Source organism: Artibeus jamaicensis, unplaced genomic scaffold (assembly GCF_021234435.1).
Source record: "Artibeus jamaicensis isolate MK-2021 breed Jamaican fruit bat unplaced genomic scaffold, CSHL_Jam_final contig_196, whole genome shotgun sequence".
NCBI lineage: Eukaryota > Metazoa > Chordata > Mammalia > Chiroptera > Phyllostomidae > Artibeus > Artibeus jamaicensis.
Genome location: NW_026521401.1, coordinates 3,476,982 through 3,488,708, shown reverse-complemented (window position 1 = coordinate 3,488,708; position 11,727 = coordinate 3,476,982). Strand labels below are relative to the sequence as shown.

The window sequence follows — 11,727 nt, the reverse complement described above, 5'->3', positions numbered from 1 at the left end:
CTCTGTCTTCCTGATTGGGACTCAGGCCTATGCCTTGTTCTGAGCCAGCTGTAATCAAGGCCGGTGGCTACCAGTGGCTAAAATACCTGCCCAGATTAACCCAGCTGCTCCCCTCGCAGTCTCCTCCTACCATCCAAATGAATGGTCAATTAAGCCAAAGTTAGCCCCAAGAAGAAAAGGAGACCATATTAACCCCAAAATGCTGTAGTGGAAGTAGAGGATCCTTGAGCAATTTACAGCCCCCTAGGCTGGATTCAACAATTACAAATGAGTGCTCTGGAAAGCTAGTCAGCCAGAATTTTACTTTATCTCCTTAGCTGTGGCACAAGTAATTAGTGTAGCTTAAGTGGCACTTCCTTTGCTCTGTTCAAACAGCTCTGCTATGACCCTGAAGCAAATTTTCTATTTTTAAATGAGGTTCAGAGATTATAGATGATGCCTGAATACAAGTAACTGTGAAGTGGGAGTGCCAAACATATGGAAAAAGGACTTGTTAGAAAAAGTGCTTTACCCACTGTTACTACCATATATTTTGGACTATAAGACACACACTCAACCCCCCCCCCCAATTTGGGAGGAATAATAGTTGTTAATGCTGCTGTTGAGTTGTTTACATTTACACTGGTGAAATATTATGTTATTAAATATTTTACATTTTTTGCTTCAAATATTTTTTCCTATTTTCCTCCTCTAAAACCTAGGTGTGTCTTATGGTCTGAAAAATACAGTAGGCACCTGTATTGAGCACCCAATCACAATACAAAGAACTGGACGAACACCCCTTCGTGTCATAGGCCTTCATAGTAGCCATAAAACAAAGGTGTTATAATTCCTAATGTACAGTGAAGGAAACTAAGGTTCAGAGAAATTAACAGTATTTTCTAAGTCAAACTAGGATTCAAACTCAGGTCAGCTGATTCAAATTTTTAGTCACTTAGCCACTTCTAACTACCTTAAACCACGATGTCTAAGTTGTTTCCTTCAATTAAACAACCCCATAGGAGTGATTTCTGACAGGCAGTGTAAACCCAAATTACATGCAAACACCGGCAACGTAAACTTCAGCAGACAACTTGAAAGAGGGAAAAAAATGTTTTAATAGAGGTCCTTTTATCTGATATTGAATATAGGAAGATACCAGCCCACTCATTATGCAGACAGTAGACTTAGGCTCAAGGCTCCCCATCAGAATCTGTCTCCTGCCTAAATGCTTTGTCCAAGAGCCATAGTATAGACCTGACTAAAGAGCAGGAGCTATTTGGGGGCCTCAGGCCAAAATGCTCTTGGAGCTCAGACATTAGGTCTTTTAAAGAGGTTCTTCACTACACTGAACTCTATTAGATGCTATAGGTCCCACCCATTACTGGAATGAGGTCAAATCAATCTTGCCTGGCCAGTGTGCCTCAGTTGGTTGGAGCATCATACTGTAAACCAAGGTTTCAGGGCATATACCTAGGTTGTGGGTTCAGTTCCTGATCAGGGGTGAGGGAAGCAACCAACTATGATGTTTCTCTCACACCAGTGTTTCTCTCTTTCCCCCTTCCTGCCTCTCTCTCTCTGGAGTGAATATATATATACACATATACACATACCAACACGACCTTTAAGGAGCTCTGTAAGGGAAGTAGAGCTCTTAGGGATGCATGCAGAGTACACTCTACAGTTTAGAATCATCAGCAGGTCCCCAGAGTAAATTTAACCCTAAAATCATCATTTTATTTATAGACTCTGGGAGCAAGGACCCAACCACAGGGTGGTACTCCTGGTTAGAGGATAAAGCAGCTATTAACCATACTCAGAGGTTACTGAGGTGCCCTCCCTGACTAGTCTTGAAAAATCTACACTGTTCAAAAAGTCAACAGGAGAAGTGGTGGACTGGCCAAAGAGAAGGCAGGGAAAATATCTCCTTTAGTTCTGAAAACTGGCATCAAGTCAGAGCGGAGTCCTGCACATGTCTGCTTGATTCCCAAGTTCCTAATGCTGTGGCTTCACCATCACACCCCTTCCATGAGCTGCTTAAGTGCCCCTCCTGGAATGCACAAGCAGGTCCCGCTGCAGCCCGGACTCCAGACTTCCAGTCAGCCTGGCTATGGGAGGGTCGGTCAGCAGAGTCAATTTGTTGAAAACACCCCGACCAAAGTAGTCAGCAATCACAGAGAAGCTGTCATTGGAGCACTTGAGCTGCAGGGAGAGAGAAGTAGGAATTAGGACTGAAGTGCTAGTTTCCTCAAATGAGGGGAAGAGAAAAGCCCCACAGTGCTCCCCTGACTCTCTGTGAGTGGGTACTCATCTACCCCACTCTTCCCTACCTGGTGCTGGAACTGATCATGGAGGTCTCGTTTCTGTTCCTGGATCCGGATCATATCCATGACCTTCCGGTTTTCAGGAAGGCAGGTGGGGCAGTCAGCATCACTTTCTGAGTAACTCTCAAAGCAGTGTTGGTGGAAGGAATGTCCACAGAGAAAGTGGACTGAGGGCAACTCCAAGGCACTGTTACAGATGCTGCACTTGGTCTTCTGGAAAATCTTTGGCCTACAGGCAAGGGAGACCAGAAAGAAGTGGCAAACAGTGAGGGCAAGGCCAATAGCCAAGTGAAGAAAGAAGGCAGCTGGAGTCATTAAGAAGAGATCCAAGGCCCTGCTCTTCTTACAATCTAAAAAAGGTCAGAAGACAACAGCGCTGGGCTTACAATGAGTCTCAGTATGCTCCCAGAAAGTCCTATTAACCCAGGGGAGTATGGTTCTATTTCAGTTTTCACAAGTGCCATAAAATTGTCTTTCAGGTTTTCACTCAGATATGACTCTTCCAGAGAGGCCTTTCCCGAATACCTTATAAATTCTCTCTCACATACACACTCCTCACCCTACACCCCTTCCGCAATTAATTTTCTCCTTACAACTTATCACCATCTAACATACTATATTTTACTTACTTAACACATTTACTCTCTGTCTCTACCTCTATAATGTAAGCTCCATAAAGGCAGGACTCTGTGTTGTTAAGAACAGTGCCTGGGATATAACAAGGGTTCAGTAAATGTTTGTGAAATTATTGTTCTCTAATAAATACATTACAATGTTAAGGGCAGATAAGACTTAAGGGTAGGCATTAATGTTTACTATACATATGTGTAAATTTTCCACATTTTGTATTTTCTATAGCAAAATTTTTACCTCTGAATGTCCTGTAGCCATACAACTTAGATGTGTGTTTGGAAAATATAAAATGCAGGCATATACATAAAGAAAAGTACTTGTCCTACATAATACCCTACAAAGCCTAATAAATAATGATCTATATAATAAACCTTTCTTTGGTGTTTCTCCATTAAAACAGATCTTCAAGCAGAAAATGCTCAAACACACTCCATCTTTTGTTTTTGAAATTATTTAATGACACAGTGTAATAGAACAAGGTTATCCCCTGGATGCCTCCACTTAACAAGATGCCAAGTACCTCGTCTTGAGCTCCAGAATCTCCTGGCGGATGCGGGTGGTTTCCTCTCGGTACCGCCGTACCCGGAGCTCATCCTGTGCAATCTGCTGGCTCTGTTTCTGCAGTTTTTGGACCAGGTAGTCCCGGATGACAGACAGGGTGGCTGTGGAGTTGTGGGCCAGGGTCTGCACCACTGAGATTGGGGTCCAAGAGGAAACAAAACAATGAACCAAGCAGTGCCCTCTAGACAAAGTGGAAGAGCTCCTACCCCAGAGCCCCTGATTTTTAGCAGCTAACACCTGCCCACCCACCCTGTCCTTCCAAGTACCTAAAAGGGGTGGCATGAGGTTTTTGTTCTCAATATGCTTGAGCACAGCTGCCACATACTCCTTGCAGTCCTCCTCCTTGCGGGCAAAGTAGCTGAGTGCCTGTTCCCACAGGGAGGGTTCCTGCTCCCCATGGCACTCACACACAGCGATCACCTGCCGGTACTGCTCATGTTGCATGTGGTAGTGCATAATCTGCTGATACCTAAGGCCAAGGCAAAGCACACCTCAGTGGCTGCTGTTGGAAAATTACTTGGATCCTTCCCCCTTCCCTGAAATTCCCCAAACCCTTACAGCTTCCCCTGCTCATAGAGGTAAAGGACCCCATCCTGGAAGTCATGCATCTGGCATAGGACCAGGGCCTTGTCAAAGACATCACAGAAGCGGCCACTCTTCAGAAGGGAGACAGCCTCTGCATGAAGCTTCTCTTTGACCTAGGGAAGGAGGAGAGTAGAACTGCTGGATGGAAGAAGAAAACAATCACAAGACCTCTTTGGACAAGGCAAGTCAACTATATCTTCCCCTCAGTCCAATTTCCTCTTCATTGAAGACATTTAGCCACCAACTAAGGTGAGGTGTTATTGGTCTACAGAAGGCAGCAAAAAAACACCCTAAAAGATGGAAGAACTGCCTTTTCTCCAGCACCTCCTGCAGCTTTTGCCAGTCCTCACCTGTGGATCCTTCTCATGGGCCCAGTTCTGTAGTCGTAATTCAAGAAGCGTGTCATAAATGCCCTGTGGCGAGTTGGGCTGCACTGCACTCATGTGCTCTAGGAAAGCTTTCAGCTCTCGTGGATTGTTGGCAAAGATGGGGATAAACTCCTCTGAGTTGGCCTAAGATGGCAAGAGAGGAGAGAAAAGGCCAAGGGAGAGAGCTTGGTATCCATGAGGTCCCTATGGTGATCCCTGGTGTCAAGTGGGCATTTTCCCAGAGGCCTCACCCTGCAAACTGGAGCCTCCTTGTCATGTTGGCCTTCAGGGCTGGGCTGATAGTTGGTACAAAGTCCCTTCAGCAACTGGGTCATCTGCTCTGGAATATGGTGCATGAGGATCTTGCCATAGCGTTTCATATTGCTTTCTGCCTGCTCAAAAGGCAGCTTGCCGATGTACCTAAGGGCTTCTTGATAGTTCTGTAGAGAGGTAAAGAGAAGAGTAAAAGTGCATGCTGCTGTCTCACCCATCAAGAATCACTGTCATTGTTCCAGGATGTCCTGCAAAAAGAACAGAACTCTGAGTCAAGAGTCTCCTCTACCTTGATGTCCTCTAGCTGGATCTTCAAGTACCACTCATGATGTGCATGGTCCTCGGCCAAATAGAGGGCTTGAGAATAGTAGCCAGCCTGCCGGAGGACCCTGATGGCTGTCTCCACATCAAAGTGGACCTCACTCTCACTCTTTGTCTGCCAGGGAACATTAGACAAAATCGTTCAGAGAGGTTGTGGTTAGGGAAGGGAGAAAAAACATGCAGTCGATTCTAAAACCACATTGTTAAGATAATAATAAAGTTCACGCTTTTAAAATATTATGTTATCTTGACTCTCAAAAGTTTCTAAGAGCCAAAATCTTCCTCTGTTCCTACTATTCCTTCCTTCTACTATTTAGAGGGACTCCTCTGAGGACAAAGGGCTACCCAAATGCTACTTCTCTGGGCTTGGATACCACAGGAAGTTGTGGCATCATAAAACAAGAGGGGAGATGGGAGAGAACTAGTGGGAAAGGCTATTTTTCTTTCTAGTTTATAGACCAGAGGGTCCAGATTCCCAAATAAGGTCAGCTTTTTATTTCCCTGCATCCTGCTGAAAGACAAGCCCTGGTGAAGCTGCCTCAAGGAATACACCACTACCACCACTACCACTACTACCACTACCACCACTACCACCACCACCACCACCACCACCACCACCACCACCACCACCACCACCCTGCACGCACCTTGATGAACTCCTCCAGCTTCAAGCTATCCTTGAGCTTGGTGTAGCAGTTGAGCAGGAGTGTGGTGTGGTCGGCATTGGCCAGGGACTGCCGATGCAGAGTCTGCAGGTAGGCGGTCAGGTTGTGGATACGCTGGGCATCCAGAAACTTGCGGATCACATATGATGGCTCCAACTTTCCGATGGTTCTAGAGAGACATGTACATAAAGAAACATCTGAAATAGTGTGCTTTTCAAACTGTCATGTGCATAGGAATCACTTGCAGTTCTTAAAATGCCAATTCTGTTTCAGCAGGTATGGAGTGAGGCCTGAGAACTTGCACTTGTAACAAAGTCTCAGGTAATATTGATGCTACTAGACTGTAGACCACATGAGTAGCAAGCCTCTAGAGAACTGGTTCTCTTTCTTTTTTTTAATTTTTATTTATTAATTTTTAGATGGACAGACACATCGATTTGTTGTTCCACTCATTCATGCATTCACTGGTTGATTCTTGTATGTGCCCTGACCAGGGATCAAAACCCACAACCTTGGCATATCTGGATGATACTCTAACCAACTAGCCTACCTGGCCAGGACCAGAAAACTGGTTCTTAAAGCTGGCTTAAAACAGGAATTGTAGCGAGTTAGGCGAGTTGGGGGAAAAAAGCTAGAAAAGTGCCTAAAATTCCTGAAATTAATACTAATGAAAGAAAATGTGGAAGTATTAGGTCAAAATGAGTAACAAGGGTCAAACTATAGTTTAAAAAAACAGGTATTCATCAGCTCAACTGCACACTGGTCATTAATATTTGACCCTGAACATTCCCTTTCCAATAAGGTATATTGTCTTCTCACTCAAGCCATCATAGTTTCTACAGAAAAAAAAGACAGATGACTCTCTTTCCCAAGCGCAGGTTTTAGCCTCTCTGGCTGTGTGTCTCTGCATTAAGAGCTACATCCTCAAGCACCTCCAGACTAACCTGATATACTGCTGGACAGCCCCATCATGGTTGCCCTTGCTATAGAGATGGTCCCCATACTGCATGAAGATATGGGCTAATCCATCACTATCCAGGTGCTGGCTCTTGGCCAGGTTAATTGCCATTTCAAATAAGTTTTTCTTAAACAGCATCTGGAAAGAAAGAGATTAGAAAATTGGTATATGCAGTCCTGAGGAGACACCTTCCCAGAATGAACCCACAACATGCCAGACAGTCCTAAAGTTTCAATCTTACTATATCCTAAACAGGGGAGACCTCTCAACATCACCTTATCTCCTAGGGTACTCTGCAGACAGAGTGGACCCTGAAAGTGGGCTCTGGCTCCTAGCCATTACTTCCCTCTAAGGCTTCATCCCAGACCATTTACCTTGTAACTCTAAGGGATCTGAGTAGAGCTGTGACCCAATGGGAAGAATATACTGTGGCCAAGGTAACTTGGGGAGCCTGTTCCTATAGCTCTGTATGGGTGCCTATGGCCAGCTCTGGGAACCTGGTGGCCTTGCCTCCAGTTTGGTCTGTGTGTCCTTCTCTTGCAGTGCGTGGACCCGCCCATCCCGCGTCAGCACGTACAGGGAGCCCCACTCAGCAAGCACGTCCACTATATCCTCAAAGACAGCACTATAGGCTATGAACTTGTTACACAAGTCATAGATATTGAGAATCTGCTTGTCAGAGCTCTGTGTGTCCCCGCTGGTAAACTCTGACCTGTATGGAAAAGAAAAAGCACCAGATATTTGTACAACCCTCTGTCTCAGCTTCCTCTTTATTTCTTTTCTGATGACAACTTTGGTGCTACCCATTATACCCAGAACAAATCACCTGTTGGTTCCTCTAGTCACTCAGCCCATAATATGCAGCATTGTGCTGGCAACTGTAGGAAGAGAACATATAAACCTGACCTTACCCCTATAAGATTCTATAACTAACACAGGCAACAGATTAAAAAAAATAATGAATGAATTCAAATATCCATTCATTTAACAAATAATCAGTGCCTGGTGAACTGCAGGACATTGTGCTTAGTACTAAATGAAAACAAGCTAACACCTGACAGGGTCACTTCCATCATGCAGAAAATCTCACCACCTCTTTCAGGTGGCTCAGAAGAAAAATACTGGGCCATGCATTTCCCAATTTCTCCACTATTTAATCCCTTGTTCCTCTGCCCCAATCTACTTTGACTAAAAAGTAAAAAAACAAAACAAAACAACAATACCAGGTTTGAAATTGCCTGGAGTGTTCTAGTACTGCTCAACAAATGTCTGTAGCAAAACACATTTTTCAGTAAAAACATTATAATTGAGTCTATGTGTAAGCCAAATCTACATAAAACCAAAGTAGAAGATTGATGGGATCCAGGCATTAGGATTTTAAAATCAGCTTAATTCTGGGGAACAAGTCCAGCCCTCTCCCTTTCCATTTCCCTGGAATTCTTACTTGGGAGAAACCTTCCGGTCACGGGAGACAATGATAAGGTAGCCTCTAAACCAGTGAGCAATGAGTTTATGGCCCTCAAAGGCGAAGCAGGGCCCACGTTCATCAGGCTGGTACAAGTAGACACACTCATCCCCGGCTACTATGAACTGTAGGTCCTGAGAAGGGTCACTTAGGGCTGAGCAGCGTAGACCACAACCATGAGTATCCAACTCCACACGAGGGCAGTCCTTTCCAGAAACTAGATAGGACTAGAAGAAGTAAGAAAGGGTTATCAGGCTCCCTCTGAGGAGGTGGTATCTAAGACTTCCCAAAAGTATTCCCATCTCCATCTTAACTCGTTCTAATTCTTACCACCTTAAGACTTTCCCTGGCTGCTTGCCTTCTCCATTAACCATCACCCATCTACTAAATACACAAGCAGGGACCACATTTCTCTCTGTACATTCTAACACTAACTACTACAGAAATTCTGCAAATAAGAAAAACACAGTGATCTTATACTACTTTATAAAAAGACTATGCATGAGAGTAGGCTGTTAAAAGGAACAATAAGAACCAGAGAAGTAAAGCAACTTATCCAATGTCACCAATCAAGTTAAGGAAAAAATTCAGGTCTTTTACTACAAGTCCAGTTCTTTTCCAAACTCAAACTCTTCCCAATCTCCTAAGTGAAGAAATAAAATATTAAGCTGAGCAAATGATTCAAGGCTACACGATGAATAATGTTAGAATTCTACCTCTCTTACCAGTTCCTTAAGCTAGCTCCCTAAGGAGAAGAAAGCCTTTCTTGCTCACCTCTACAAGTGGAGGTCCTGGTCATACCTGAACATTCTCTGTTGTCACAACAAACAAATGAGTGGTCTTTCCCGCTTGGCGGAAGGCGAGTCCAGTAACAGGATAGTTGCCCTTGTGCAAAATCTGGGTTTTGCTATGCCGGTCCCGAGTGATGTCTCCTTTGTTCAATGTAACACTGCCATCTGTGAAACCTGTACAAGAACAGGAAACAGCACTTAATTGAAGCTGAAAATCAGGAAGCACAAAATGGCAAATGGCCATTTGAAGTATTCATTAGAAGTGATAAGATTTCTCCTCATACGCAACTTCTCCAATGGTTAATATGAAAATAGGTACTCCCTGACTCATTTCCAAAGAACAAAACTAAATCCTTTCTAACTCCAAATTTAATAACCTGAAAAAATGGTCTCATGAGTCCAGGCTGGTGTGGCTCAGTGGATTGAGTGTAGGCCTGCAAATCAAAGGGTCGCTGGTTCAATTCCCAGTCGGGGCACATGCCCAGGTTGTAGGCCAGGTCCCTGGTAGGGGACATGTGAGAGGCAATCACACATTGATGATTCTTCCCCTCTCTTTCTCCTTCCCTTCCCCTCTCTCTAAAAATAAATAAAATCTCTAAAAAAGAGTATAATTTTTTTTTTTTAAATGGTCTCATGAAACCAATGAAGACAAGCTGAAGAAGCAACTGCGAAGAAAATCTATAGCCCTGGCTGGTATGGCTCAGTGGATTGAGTGCTGGCCTGTGAACCAAAGGGTCGCTGGTTCAATCACCAGTCTATGGCACAAGCCTGAGTTGCAGGCCAGGTCCCCAGTAGAAGTACAAGAGAGGTAACCACACATTGATGTGTCTCTTCCTCTCTTTCTCTTTCCCTCTCTATGAACAAACAAACAAACAAGTAAATAAGTAATTTAAAAAAAAAGAAAGAAAATCTATAAAGAATCCTGGAGCTATCCTGGCTGGTGTGGCTCAGTAGACTGAGAAAGCCTGGATTTCACCAGCCTGTGAAACAAGGGGTTGCCAGTTTGATTGCCAGTCAGGTCCCCAGCTGGGGTGTTCGAGAGGCTACTAATCAATGTTTCTCTCCCACATTGATGTTTCCCCCCTTCTCTCTAAGAATAAATGACCATGGGGGGAAAAGTCCTAGAGCTTTAGCTTTCCCTTTCTTTAAAAAAAAAGATTATATTTATTAATTACTTATTAATTTTTAGAGAGAGGGAAAGGGAGGGAGAAAGAAAGGGAAAGAAACATCAATGTGCGAGGGAAACATTAATCAGATGTCTCTCACATGCCCCAACTAGGGAACCTGGCCTGCAACCCAGGCATGAGCCCTGACTAGGAATTAAACCAGCGACCTTTCAGTTTGCAAGGCACTCAGTCCAATAGCAACACCGGCCAGGGTACTTTGCCTTCTTTCTGCTTACCGATGGCCATAAAGTTGAGATTTTCATGGACAGTCAAACAAGACACAACAGTCGGCTCCGTTCCAGGAATGGCAGGGAAGATTCGAGTACAGAGTGGATTGCCACCATCTCTCTTCTCCAGGTTCCAGATCTTCACCTGTGGGCAGACCTCAGATGGGTGAATGCTAGTCACCCTCCAATAAACAGCCTGTTCCAGGCTTCTGGGTCTTTCCTGTTACCATTCAAGGACTCACCAGGGGATTGATGCCCTGCTCATCCTCACCTACAGATGCTAGAATATTATGCTGCTTCAGCTGGTACAGGTGTGTCACCCGTAGTTTGTAGGCTTGGAAACCTGTAAGCTGTAGGGAGCGGGGCAAGAACCAAATCTGGCCTTCCATATGTGTAGAGTAGTCAAGGAGCCTCCTTTCCAAGGAGAGATACTTATATTTAGACCACAACCCAGATAACAACATACACACAGCTCTTTAAATTTTGCACAGATTTTCCCACACATTATTTCCTGGGACTCCATATCTTAAAAAGAGTAAAAAAAGAACAAAAAAACAACCAAACAAAAAAAAAGCCAGAGTTAAAAGCCAGCAACATGAAAAACAGAGCAGCAAACTCCTGGTTTCATTTACCTCGTCACCCACAGTATTGGGCAGGGGAGATAATGACACCTTAACATATGCATCTTTTAAAGCCAGCTTGCATCCTTTCTTTTGATCTTAAAAAAACCTACTATGGGCCCTGGCTGGCGTAGCTCAGTGGATTGAGCACGGGCCTGCGGACCAGAGTATAGAGGTTCGATTCCCAGTCAGGGCACATGCCTGGGTTGCAGGCCAGTTCCCAGCAGGGGACTCAGGAGAGGCAACCACACATTGATGTTTCTCTCCCACTCTTTCTCCTTCCCTTCCCCTCTCTCGAAAAATAAATTAAAAAAAAACAAACCTACTACGAATTGGCATTTTATTACGCAAGAAAACTGAAGCGAGGAGAAGTTAAATGAATTATACAAGATTACTTGGTTAGCAACAGGTTAGAGAATGGACTTCTCTCTCTCCTCTGACCCAGTGAGCGTCCACCTGAAAGAAGGTGGCACGTAACACTAACCCCTCTGACGGAAAGATTCCAACCCAACAGGATCTCTTCAGGGATGCGGGGAGGGAAGAGACAGTTTCAGAGTAAGGATATCTCCGAAGACTATGCTCCCTCGGCCTGAGTCGCAGACAGTGATGCCAGGAGGGAGGCAAAGGAACTTGGAAGCAGCGGATCCAGAGTTAGGCGCGGCCCCGGGCGCGGGACCATCATTGCCCAGAGGTTCCTTAACCAGATCCTTGTCGAAGAAAACAAAGCGGCGCCATTGAAGGTAGGCCGCCATCTTTGCCAAGGCCCCAAGCCCCCCAGTTAAAGGTCACGT

General features: G+C 44.6%; 1 protein-coding gene across 3 annotated transcripts; it reads right to left on the bottom strand.

Moving 5' to 3' along the window:
* Window positions 1-1,077: 1,077 nt before the first annotated feature.
* VPS11 (VPS11 core subunit of CORVET and HOPS complexes) lies at window positions 1,078-11,714 on the bottom strand. Of its 3 annotated transcripts, XM_037147307.2 has the most exons (16): window positions 11,502-11,714; window positions 10,559-10,707; window positions 10,326-10,461; window positions 8,934-9,097; window positions 8,112-8,359; window positions 7,178-7,379; window positions 6,654-6,805; window positions 5,692-5,878; window positions 5,013-5,159; window positions 4,702-4,890; window positions 4,433-4,594; window positions 4,056-4,195; window positions 3,764-3,966; window positions 3,457-3,628; window positions 2,310-2,532; window positions 1,078-2,181 (listed from the first exon to the last, which is right to left on the bottom strand). In XM_037147307.2, exons 1-16 carry the CDS (start codon window positions 11,686-11,688, stop codon window positions 2,017-2,019), a joined length of 2,826 nt encoding a protein of 941 aa, XP_037003202.1. In that variant the 5' UTR covers window positions 11,689-11,714; the 3' UTR covers window positions 1,078-2,016. The 3 variants fall into 3 exon arrangements, with proteins under 3 accessions (XP_037003202.1, XP_053528926.1, XP_037003203.1); XM_053672951.1 differs by having other exon boundaries at window positions 3,457-3,966; XM_037147308.2 differs by lacking the exons at window positions 7,178-7,379; window positions 8,112-8,359.
* Window positions 11,715-11,727: the final 13 nt, after the last annotated feature.